Source organism: Hypanus sabinus, unplaced genomic scaffold (genome assembly GCF_030144855.1).
Source record: "Hypanus sabinus isolate sHypSab1 unplaced genomic scaffold, sHypSab1.hap1 scaffold_1861, whole genome shotgun sequence".
In the NCBI taxonomy this organism is placed as follows: Eukaryota; Metazoa; Chordata; class Chondrichthyes; order Myliobatiformes; family Dasyatidae; genus Hypanus; species Hypanus sabinus.
Genome location: NW_026779951.1, coordinates 49,096 through 62,000, shown reverse-complemented (window position 1 = coordinate 62,000; position 12,905 = coordinate 49,096). Strand labels below are relative to the sequence as shown.

At 37.6% G+C, this 12,905-nt stretch overlaps 1 protein-coding gene across 1 annotated transcript; it reads left to right on the top strand.

Moving 5' to 3' along the window:
* The first annotated feature begins 10,372 nt into the window (after positions 1-10,372).
* Positions 10,373-11,527, top strand: LOC132387443 (N-acetyllactosaminide beta-1,3-N-acetylglucosaminyltransferase 3-like). Its single transcript, XM_059959805.1, has one exon. It carries the CDS (start codon positions 10,373-10,375, stop codon positions 11,525-11,527), a length of 1,155 nt encoding a protein of 384 aa, XP_059815788.1.
* Positions 11,528-12,905: the final 1,378 nt, after the last annotated feature.

Sequence of the window (12,905 nt, the reverse complement as noted above, 5' to 3'; positions counted from 1 at the left end):
CCCACAGCTTTATCAGCCGGTCTCTCCCTGTCATGTTCTTTAGTAAAGGGTACGTTCTGTCTCCAGCAAACATCACAATGGAGATGAAATGTGATCTGGATAACTTTTAGTGTGGAATGTTTGTTGTTTCAGACGGTTCAGTTTGAATATCGCAGGAACTGCTGAAATCCTGGCACTGTCAAGTTCAACAGTCCAGGTTTTGCGGAGAATGGTGCTGGGAAATAAAACAGGTTGCGGCAATTCTGACAGCAAAAACGTCTTAGTAATGAGAGAGGTCGGTGGAGAAAGGCGGGATTGATTCAATCTGCCAGGAAGACGACAGTAACTCAAATAATCACGTTACTCCTGCACTGTGCGGAGAGGCATCGCTGGACGCGTAACGTGTGGAACATTGAACCGAATGGGCTCCGGCAATAGGAGACCACGGACATAGAGTCAGTGGCTGTATTACTGGGTACCGGAGGAACACAATACAGTGCACACAGACATTTGTTGTCAACAGCCAATGACATTTAAATCAGCAAGTTTTATTTTAAATATCACTGGCAGATACTTGCTGTCTTTGCTAGAATAGCACACTCACTCCTGCAGAAAAATCAGGCGGATCCGCAACGCCACATAATTTTAAAGACAGTAATGACAGTACAGTCTCCGTGTTTACTCTGTGCTGAGCTCCTGGTTCTGTTTCCAGCGAATCCGAGCACCTGTATCTCACGACAAATCGATCAGCTCCAGGGAGCAACCGCGACCCGCATCCTGGTTCAGATCGGGTGGTGTCATTTCGCATTAGTTTATTGTTTACTTTGGGACCAATGTACTGTCAGACTATAAACTTCAGTGACAGCTGAGGGCAGAAATCGCTGTGGACTTATCGCTGTGGGCCGAGATGGCCTGTTTCCGTGCTGTGATTGTTATATGTTATATGGTTATAGGAAAGACACAGCAGCAGGATGGGCCATGTGAACTCTGGTAAAAAGTTATGATTTTGGAACAATCTTTTCTTTTGAACACTGGACATTCACTTTCGCCAGATTTAACCGTGTCCCGGTAACGTGCAGCATCACCGATCTCACTCAACAACTTTATAAAGCAAACTTAAATATTTGTCCACAATGGGGCCATTACAATGATGGGCACAGCAGCGAAGTGGAGATTGCAAACTGGACATAGCCACAGCCAAAAGAGTACAACATATTTCACCATCAGATTAGTGTTCACTTACTGGAAATAAATAACCTTATCAATCATATGACTTTCATGACTACCGGTTCTATTTACATTGCTCCTGTCGGTGGTGTTACCCCGCTATCACCATTACTTTGCAAATACCCGAGCTGTTTAAAGAAGAGGAAGTGCTGTCGCTATTAAGGATAGTGGATAAGTCTCCAGGACCTGATAGGATATTTCCTGGGAATTTGAAGGAAGTTAGTGCAGAAATAGCAGGGGCTCTGACGGAAATGTTTCAAATGTCATTATAAACGGGGATGGTGCCGGAGGAATTGCGTATTGCTCATGTGGTTCCATTGTTTAAAAAGGGTTTTAAAAGTAAACCTAGCAATTCTAGGCCTGTAATTATGACATCAGTGATGGGTAAATTAATGGAAAGTATTCTTAGAGATGGTATATATAATTATCTGGACAGACAGGGTCTGGTTAGGAACAGTCAACATGGATTGGTGCGTAGAAGGCCATGTTTGACAGATCTTATGGAATTCTTTAAAAATTATAAAAAAATTATTACATTTTTAGAAATTTACAAGAATAAATGAGGTTATAAAATAGTAAGAAAAAGAAAAATAATATTAACCCTCTCACCTCCCCTTAACCCTCCCCCCTTAACGCTTGTCTAAAGAAAGAAAAAAAAGAAAGAAAGAAGAGAAAGATTGCTTGGATACCGAATGATCCCCACATGCTCCATGAAGTTCAAAATAATTTTAATATTTATTTTTACTTTCCCCAATTACTTTATAATTTTATCTCCAAAGGACCTATGTATTTAATCCCATCCTTTGTAGGTATGGGAGCCAAATTTTCAAAAATATATCATATTCATTTCTTAGATTGTATGTAATTTTTTCAAGTGGAATACAACTATGTATTTCATTATTCCAACGATCCATAGTTAAATATAATCAGATTTCCATGTAACTGCGATAACTTTTTTAGCTACTGCCAATGCAATTTTTATAAATTTTTTTCTGATACTTATTCAATTTAAGTTTCGGTATTGTCCCTTCAATGTATCCTAATAAATATAATACTGGACTATGTGGGAGTTGTACTCCAATAATTTGTTCCAATAAAAGTCTCAGATTTATCCAAAATGGTTGAATTTTAAAACAAGACCAAGTAGTATGTAAAAAAGTACCAATTTCTTGATTACAGCGAAAACATTGGTCAGACATATTTGAATTTAATCTATTTATTTTCTGTGGTGTTGTATATCATTGATGTAAAATTATATTGTATTAATCTAAGTCGAACATTTATTGTATTTCTCATACTCTCAGAACATAATCTTGACCAGCTTTTTCCATCAATTTTAACATTCAAATCAGATTCCCATTTTTGTCTTGATTTATGAATTCCTGATTTAATTGTCTGTTTTTGAATCAAATTGTTCATACAAGATGTATTTATTTAATTTTTACTTTTTGAATTAATATTTCTATTTCACTAGGTTTTGGCATGAACATTGTTTGACCAGCTTTTCTCGTAAATAATCCTTTAATTGAAAATAACAGAAAAGAGTGTTCTTTGATATTTTATATTTATTTTTTAATTGATCAACCGACATCAATATACCTCGTTCAAAATAATCACCTATATATTTAATCCCCTTTTGGAACCAATTATATAAAAGTTTATTATCCATTGTAAAAGGAATAAGCCTATTTTGAATTAAAGTTCTTTTTGCTAATAACGATTTCTTTATCTCATCGTCCATATTTACCTTATTCCATAAATCAATCAAGAGTCTTAATATAGGAGATTTTTTTTCCCATTTATATATAAAATCATCTGGTATGTTTTCTCCTATCTTATCTAATTCCATTCTAATCCATGCTGGCTTTTCTTCATCAAAAAAGACGCAATAAATCTAAGTTGATTTGCTTTACAATAATTCTTAAAATTTGCAATTTGTAACCCTCCTAAATCAAATTTACATGTCAATTTTTCCAACGATATTCTTGACTTCTTTCCTTTCCAAAGAAATTTCCTTACATATCTATTCAGTTCTTGAAAAAATTCTGAGGTAATTGTATTGGTAAAGTTTGGAATAAATATTGCAATCTAGGAAATATATTCATCTTTACAGCATTAACTCTACCTATTAATGTTATTGGTAACATAATCCATTTATCAAGATCCTCTTTTATTTTTTTAATAATGGCAAATAATTTTGTTCATATAATTTTTTTACATCATTATCAACTCTAATACCTATATATTTTATCCCATTTATTACCATCGAAATTGAGTTACTAATCGACATTGATTATAATTTCCTTTGGTAAGGGGTAAAATTTCACTTTTATCCCAATTTACTTTATACCCTGATACCCATATTCTTCCAATCTAAAAGATAATCTTTGCAAAGATTGCAATGGGTTTGTTAAATAAATCAAAACATCATTAGCAAATAAATTAATCTTATATTCTTCTTGATTAACTCTGAAGCCCCCAATGTCTGAATCTGTTCTAATTAATTCAGCTAAAGGTACTATTGCCAATCCAAATAAAGCAGGTGATAATGGGCAGCCTAGTTGACCTCGTTAAGCAAAATGGTGTTGAAATCTGACCATTTGTAACTACTTTAGCTTGAGGATTAGTATTTCAGGTTTAAATGCATTGTATAAAAGATTTTCCTAACTCATATTTTTCCAATACCTTAAATAAAAAAATCCCATTCCAATCTATCAAATGCTTTTTCTGCATCCAAAGCAACTGCCACACTCATTTTCTCTCTTTTTTGTGCCAAATGAATTATACTAAGTAACTGGCTTATATTATCCATTGATTGTCTGTTTTTAATAAAACCTGTTTATCCATATGTATTAATTTTGGTAAATATTTAGATATTCCTTTAGATAAAATTTTGCTATTATTTTATAATCTGTATTCAACAAAGAAATAGGCCTATATGATGTTGGGTTTAAAAGATCTCCATCTTTTTTTGGCAGAACAGTTATAATCGCTGTTAAAACTGCATTCTTTCCACTTGATATATTTCTTCCATAAAAGGAGGAATTAACCAATCTTTAAACCTTTTATAAAATTCAGGAGGAAAACCATCTTCTCCTGGGGATTTATTACTCTGAAGTGATCCTAATGCTTCTTCAACCTCTTTTAATGTAAAGGGCATATCTAATCCTTTCTGTTCTTCCAAATTTAATTTTGGAAGGGTTATTTATGATAAAAATGTACCTATCTCAGTAATCGTATTTTGTGATTCTGATTGATATAGTTCAGTATAATTTTTTTTTTAGTTTCATTAATTTGTAAGTGACCTTATACACACTTGTTCTAATTGCATTTATTGTTTTAGAAGCCTGTTCTGTTTTCAACTGCCAAGCAAGAATCTTATGAGTTCTTTCACCTAATTCATAATATTTTTGTTTAGTTCTGATAATTACTTTTTCTGTACGATATGTCTGAAGTCTATTATATTGTAGTTTTTTTTAAATTTAAAATTGTCTTCGTTTTTCTTCAGTCATATATCTTTGAGATTCTTTTTCTAACTTTATGATATCTTTTTCTAATTAATCTATTTCTGCCAAATATTCCTTCTTAATTTTATAGGTATAACATAATCTGACACCTTAAATATGCTTTCATCGCTTCCCATAATACAATTTTATCCTGAACTGAATGCAACTTTGTATTAAAAAAATTTGAATCTGTTTTTTCATAAAATCACAAAAGTCTTGACGTTTTAATAAAATTGAATTAAATCTCCATCAAGAGATCGATTTCTCCTTATCCATCATTATCATTATTATCAAGGGGAAATAATCTGACAGTATTATTGCTTTATATTCCACACTTTTCACTCTATCTTGAATATTTTTTGACAATAAAAAAAATCAACCCTTTAGTAAGTTTTATGTCTATTTGAATAAAATGAATAATCGCTTTCTCTTGGATTATTTTTTCTCCATATATCAATCAGGTTTAAATCTTTCATTTATAATAAAGTTAGTTTTATTACTTTTGATTTTGTAGCAACTTTAGTTGACCTATCCAAAACTGGATCTAAACAAAAACTAAAAGCTCCACCTATTAATATTTTATCATGTGCATCAGCCAAGTTCAAAAAAAACTTCTTGTATGAATTTTACATCATTTTCATTGGGTGCATAATTGTTCATATAAGTCCATAATTCTGAAAAAAATTGACAATGTATAATTACATATCTCCCCACAGAATCAATTACTACATTTTATATTTTAATTGGTAAAGATTTATTAACCAAAGTTTTTGAATTAAATGAAGCTGCAATGACATTTGCAACCCAATCTCTCTTTAATTTCTTATGTTCTGTTTCTGTTAAATGTGTTTCTTGTAAAAAAGCTATACCTCCTTTCATTTTCTTAATATATGTTAAAACTCTTTTTCCTTTTCACAGGTCCATTAAGTGCATTAACATTAAAACTTAAAAAATTAAGAAAATTAATCATTCATAATACATTGGGAACTCTTTGAAATTCTCCATGTTGCTATGAGTCTCTCCCCAACCATCCAGGCAAAAAAAGAAGACAAATAGAAGAAAGGTAACTTATATATAAGGAAAAAAACCCAAAATACTCCCTCACTAATGTTGCGAATAAAACGAACACAACATTACTCCCCCCCCCTCCACTTACGGGTCATGGCAATCGCCATGATTGTACAAGTGAAACTCGCAGCCATCGATCAGGAGCTCCTCCAACTCCCTCGCAAAAAAAAGAAAATATATTAGTGAAGAAACAAAAGAAAATAATTAATGTCTCTGCTCCCAATTCATACTCAACTATTTTTTCCCTTATAAATGTCTGTCAAGTTCAACCTCGTTTCAGTCTTCTTCATTAGTCCACTTCATTTCTATAATTCTTTACTCCTCTTCGTGGACATCAGGTAATTCTTATACAAGTTTCTCTGCTTTCCGGTAGTCAACGAAAAATCTTCTTTCTTTGTTATCCAGGAAAATTATCAATTTTGCTGGGTAGCTCAATAAAAATTTATAGCCCTTTTCCCAGAAATATTTTTGCACTGGATTAAATTCCTTCCGCCTCTTCAGAAGATCGTAACTTATGTCCGGATAAAAAAAAAATCTTTTATCTTCTATTATCAATGGCCCATTTCTCTTTTTAGCACCTTGAGTAGCTGCCTTCAAGATCACTTCTTTACCTTGCTCCCTTAAGCATTTTATCAAAATTGATCTCGGATTTTGATCTTGCTGAGGTCTTGGTCTTAAAGCTCTTTGTGCTCTTTCAATTTCAATGACTTGGCTTCCTTCTTTCATTTCCAAAATTTTCGGAATCCATTCTTGAAAGAATTTTCTTGGATTTTCTTCCTCTGTACCCTCCATAAGACCAACAATTTTGATATTATTTCGTGCACTTGAGTTTTCAAGCGCATCTATTTTTTCCAACATCCGTTTTCTTTTTATTGTCCAGGCGAGATTATTGTCTTGGATCTTATCTATTCTTTCAGTATTTTCTTCCACTTTTACTTCCTTTTCTTCAACTTTATTATCCATCTGCTTTTGTTTTTCCACCACATTATCGAGTGTGTTCTTCATCCTTCTTATAGCTTTTAATTCATTTATAATATATATCAGGATATCTTTTATGACTCCTTTAATCTCCATTATCTTTTCCTCTTCTTCTTCCTCTGAATTTCCCAAGGAGTCTGACTCCACTTCCGATATACTTCCAGGTTCACTTCTAGCCGTAGTTGGAATTTGTAGTTTTGTTACTTTTGCTGATATCTGTTCATGCACACTTGTTTCTTCGCGCATGCATTGTTCTTGCCGTTTCATTTAGAGACCGCCGACGTTGCTGCAAATTCCTGTCCCGCATCAACAGAAGTGCCATGCACTTCGCCGGGAGGAGATCCAACTTGAGTCCGAGGCTTCGCCGATACGGTTAGGCCTTTTCCCACGCCGATTTGCGCAGTCTTCGAAGTAGTAGCTTTCTTCTGTTTCGGTTTTGGAGCCATATCAGAAGATAATACTGAGTTATTTATAAATAGTTTCTAGTAGATATTTGTTAACTCTTCTTCATTTAAACCTTATTTCATTACTTTTTACGAGGGAGCTGGATTCCCAACGTCTTGATCCTACGGCAGCACGCGACGTCCGCAGATCTTACTGAATTTTTGAAGAGGTTACGAGGAAAGTTGATGAGGGTAAAGCAGTGGAGGTTGTCTATATGGAGTTCACTAAGGCCTTTGACAAGGTTCTACACGGATGGTTAGTTAGGAAGTTTCAATCTTTAAGTATTAATATTGAAGTAGTAAAATGGATTCAACAGTGGCTGGATGGGAGATGCCAGAAAGCAGTGGTGGATAACTCTTTGTCAGGTTGGAGGCCGGTGACTAGTGGTGTGCGGCAGGGATATGTACTGGGTCCAGTGTTGTTTGTCATATACATAAATGACCTGGATGATGGCGTGGTAAATTGGATTAGTAAGTATGCTGATGATACTAAAATAGGTGGCGTTGTGGATAATGACATAGGTTTTCAAAGCTGACAGAGAGATTTAGGCCAGTTAGAAGAGTAGACTGAAAGATGGCAGACGGAGTTTAATACTGATAAGTGTGAGGTGCTACATTTTGTTAGGACTATTCAAAATAGGACAATCATGTTAAATGTTAGGGCATTGAGGAATGCAGTAGAACAGGGTGATCTAGGAATAATGGTGCATAGTTCCCTGAAGGTGGAATCTCGTGGATCGGGTGGTGAAGAAAGCTTTTGGTATGCTGGCCTTTATAAATCACAGCATTGAGTATAGGAGTTGGGCTGTAATGCTAAAATTGTACAAGGCATTGCTGAGTCCAAATATAGAGTATTGTGTACAGTTCTGGTCACCGAATTATAGGAAAGCAGTCAACAAAATAGAGTACAGAGCAGATTTACTAGAATGTTACCTGGGTTTCAGCACCAAAGTTACAGAGAAAGGTTGAACAAGTTAGATCTTTACACTTTGGAGCTTAGAAGGTTGAATGAGGACTTGATAGAGGTATTTAAAATTATGAGGGGGGTAGATAGAGTTGACGTGGATAGGCTTTTTTCCCATTGAGAGTAGTGGAGATTCAAACAAGAGGACATGAGTTGAGAGTTAGAGGGTAAAAGTTTAGGTTTAACACGCCGGGGAACTTCTTTACTCGGAGAGTAGTAGCTGAGTGGAACAAGGTGGCAGTAGAAGCGGCAGAGGCAGGTTCGATATTGTCATTTAAAAAAAAAATGGACAGGAACATGGACAGGAAAGGAATGGGGGGTTATGGGCTAAGAGCCGATCGGTGGGACTACGTGAGAGTATGCATTCGACACGGACTAGAAGGGCTGAGATGGCCTGTTTCCGTGCTGTAATTGTTATATGGTTATATGTGAGGTGATGGACATTCAGATGAAGTAGGACTTGTACAGTTAATGGCAAGGCACTGACAAGTGCATAGTTCACTAAAAGGCAGGATTGTGAGAAAAAAAAAGCGTTTAGCATGCTTGCCTTTATCAGCTATGGCGTAGAGTGTAGGAGCGGGGGATTATTTGTAGTAATATAATTTGTTGTGAGACCACTTTTGGAATATTATCTACAATTTTGCTTACCCTGTTATAGGAAGGACGCTGTCAAGTTGGAGAGGGTGCAGAAGAAATTTACGAGGATGCTTTCTGGACTAGAGGGTCGGGTTACAGTGAGGCTGGCCATGCTGGACCTTTATTCCTTGGAGAATGAGAGGTGACCTCAGAAGTTTAAAATCATAAGGGGTATTGATAAGGTAGATCGTCATTATTGCAGAGTTGGAGAGCACGAAATGAAAAGTCACAGAGAGAGGAGAGGAGGGGAAAAATTGGAAAGAGACCTTGGGGACAACCTCTGTACACTGAGGACAGTGAGTACCCGGAAGAAGGTACCAGAGGAAGTGGTTGAAGTGGGTTCAACTGCAACATTTAACTGGCATTTGGACATGTACATGGAAGGGAGAGGCTTGGAGAGTTATGGACCAAACTAGACATGTGCGACTAGCAGGGAGGATGCTGTGGTTGGTATGGACCATTTGAGCCGAATGGCCTGCTTAGCCTGCATTACTCTCGGATTCCTTAATTCTAAAGTGACACAAGTTGCATCCCTGTGCAAATACTTTTACTTGTACACATCGTTCTGCTGTCAGTCACTGGTGTCTTTTCAGGGCTCCTGGCATCCAAGGTTTTACACATACACATTGTGGATCATGCAAACTATCTGCCCTGTTCTGCTGTGAGTTAAAATAAAATGAAAATCAGATGCTTTCAGTAGCTATGCTAACACGTTACCTTCCCTGCACTGCCATATATTCAGTTACTAATCAATGGTCAATAATACATCATCTTCCATAGTATCAGTAACCTGTGAACTCAATCCGAATGGTGAGCGAGCTGGGACCTTACTCTTCAGAGTAAAGGTGGGGGTGGGGAATTGGGGAGAGGTGATTTGATAGAGGCGTATAAGCTGGTAAGAGGCATAGATAGAATGGAGAGGCAACAACATTTTCCCAGGGTGGAAATGACTAATATGAGGGGGCATAATGTTAAGGTGATTAGAGAAAAGTATAGGGGTTTGTCAGAAGTAGTATTTTTTTAACAAAATGAAAATGGTGGTTGTATGGAATGCACAGCCTGGGTAGTGATAAGGGTAGATGCATCAGTGAGATTTAAGAGGCTTTTAGATAGACACATGGATGAAAAAAAATGGACAGCCATTTGAGAGAGTAAGGATCAATTGATCTTGGAGCAGATTAAAAGTTCGGTGCAACATCATGGGCCAAAATCCCTGCATTGTGTTATATTGCTCTATGTCTTGCCCAGCTCAGTTTAAGCCCTGAGAGGAGTGACGAGAGCTGTGAAGGCCTTTAAGGCCCAGAAATAAAATATGCGATTTTCATTTTAATGACAGAGATGGTATCCTATAGGTAGATTTGTTTTTCTGCTGGGATGGAATGCTTCAGGTCAATTAAACTTTCAGCAGCGTGTAGGGCTCTGCCTATTCCTTACCTCACCACCATTTTGGGGTCAATATTACAAAGCATTAGTGAACCTCATTACAGTCTAAACTTCCCATTCTTCTCAAGCATCATGTAAATGTAAAGTACTTTGAATTAATCCATATTTTTCTCTACTTCAGGTGAAAGATGAGCGGACATTGGCGATTCTATGAGAAAGTAGTGCTGGGTGTTGTTATTACTCTGAGATTGTTATTCGTCTTCTGGGGTAATGACCAACGTCGAGAGATTGATGTTGCAGAAACTTTTCATCGCAATGACCTGCCCAAGGTTGTTACTGGTGATGCAACTGAATCAGTGCTCAAGCCAAAGTGCCACGCGAACACGACATTGCTGCACCTGTCCTCATTTCATCAAGAGAAAGAGCACATAAAAAACTTCTTGATGTATAAACACTGTCGAGAATTTGACATGATTCAAAATGTTCCAGACAAATGTGGTGGTCGAGAAGAATCTCAGAATGTCTTCCTGCTCCTGGTCATCAAATCTCACCCTTTCAACCAGGATCGGCGGGAAATGATAAGGAAGACCTGGGGCAGAGAACGTGAATTCAATGGGGTCCTAATTAAGAGAGTCTTTATTTCTGGTGTCTCTCCTGACCAAAAAGAAAGTAGGAAATTGAATCAGCTGTTAGCCATGGAAAACAGAGAACACAGAGATATCCTACAATGGGATTTCTTGGATACCTTTTTCAACCTCACCCTCAAACAATACAAGTTGCTGCAGTGGGTCAGTGAATTTTGCCCCAGTGCTAAATTCATCTTCAATGGAGATGATGATGTCTTTGCCAATACCGATAACATGGTCGATTACTTGCTAGACATGAAGGTTCACCAACACCTGTTTGTGGGCCGTCTCATTTATGGGTTTGGACCCAAACGCCAGAAGTCGAGCAAGTATTATGTGCCAGAAATAGTGACCACCATCAAGTCGTACCCACCATACATTGGTGGAGCGGGCATACTTATGTCTGTGAATACAGCTCACATCATTTTTCACATAGCCCAAGACCTTGAACTATACCCCATTGATGATGTATTTTTGGGGATGTGTCTGGCCAAGGCTGGACTAGCCCCACACTCCCATAGCGGATTCAGGACAGCTGGAGTCAGGGTTCCTTCAACCCAAGATGAATCTTTCAATCCTTGCTATTACCGTGAGTTGCTGCTAGTGCACCGTTTCCGGCCTTTCGAACTGCTACTGATGTGGGATGCGGTGCATGATGCCAATCTGAAGTGTGCTCGTGCTCCCCAGGAGTCTGCATCCACGGAAAGGACCACATGAGTCATGAGAGAATGTAGCAACTGCTGGAAAGTAATGCAGTTTGTGCACATGTGTTAATCAGTTGTTTATGCAATGTAAGAGGTTTAATTCCTAACTTCTATTGGAGTATACATTAATTCATAGAGTTGGTGCCTTTCTACATTCTACTAATGTTTGAAAAGCTGTTAGGTGTCATCACTCAGCCTAATTATTACTGCAGCCATAATGACATTACAATATTGCCAGGAGCACCACAATTTAAGTCATTTGTAAAGTTATTCCAAGTGAGCAGTCCTTGTTGCATTGCGTGCAGATGGGTACAGCATGTTCACTTGGGGCATTTGTATAATAAGCCACCAATAAAATTTCAGGTAACAGTTATTTCTGTGTATTTTCTTCTTGCCGTTTCTTACATGACACTTGCAAAATGTGAAAGAGACAAATGTATTTCTTGGACTGGAACTGTGAGAACAACAAAGAATCTAGATCTGAAATTGTCTCAGGGTTGGAGGAATGGAGAAACTTATGGTCATCGCTTCTGTACTCAAATGTCAGCCTGCATTGTGTCTGTGTAACTACATATCAAATAAAAGCACACACGCAGGAGATGGCTTGAACTGGAGTATTTACATTGCAGAGAGGGAAAGAGATCAATGAACATGTGGGGACAACAGATCAATATGCATACATAGACGGCAGTCCATATGTAGTACGAAGGGGAGTGGCATTAGATTTGGCAGGTGTCTTGTCTAAGACAATGTACTCGGTTGTCAGTGTCATGTTGTTGGTATTGACACGGTCATCACTGAGAGATATGCCCGGTAGATTTCACTAGTGGCAACCTGGACATCTGAGATCTGGAGAGGAGGGAACTTCAATAAGGCTCATTGTCCGAGGGGCAGCTCACGGCAGTGCAATAGAGCAATCGGTGACCAATCAACTAGTGGCCAATCGGCATTTGGGATTGATTAGTAAGAGCAAATTAAAGGAAGGTGGGAAAAACCCAGTGGCTGTCTGCTGTGTAGAAGCATAGAAAACCTACAGTACAATATGGGCCTCTCGGCCCACTGAGCTGTGCCGAACATGTCCCTACCTTAGAACTACCTAGGCTTTACCCACAGCCCTCTTTTTCAAAGCATGTGACCATCCAGGAGACTCTTAAAAAACCGTATCTTTTCCGCCTCCAGCACCGCCGCCGGCAGCTCATTCCACGCACTCACCTCTCTCTGTGTAAAAAAAAACTTACTCCTGACATATCCTCTGTACTTACTTCCAAGCACCTTAAACTATGCCCTCTCATTCTAGCCATTTCAGCCCTGGGGAAAGTCTCTGACTGTCCACACGATCAAGGCCTCTCATTATCTTGTACACCTCTATCAGGCGACCTCTCATCCTCCAT

Excerpts from the sequence above, each read along its gene's own strand:
- LOC132387443 (XM_059959805.1), top strand. The coding sequence starts at position 10,373 with ATGAGCGGACATTGGCGATTCTATGAGAAAGTAGTGCTGGGTGTTGTT.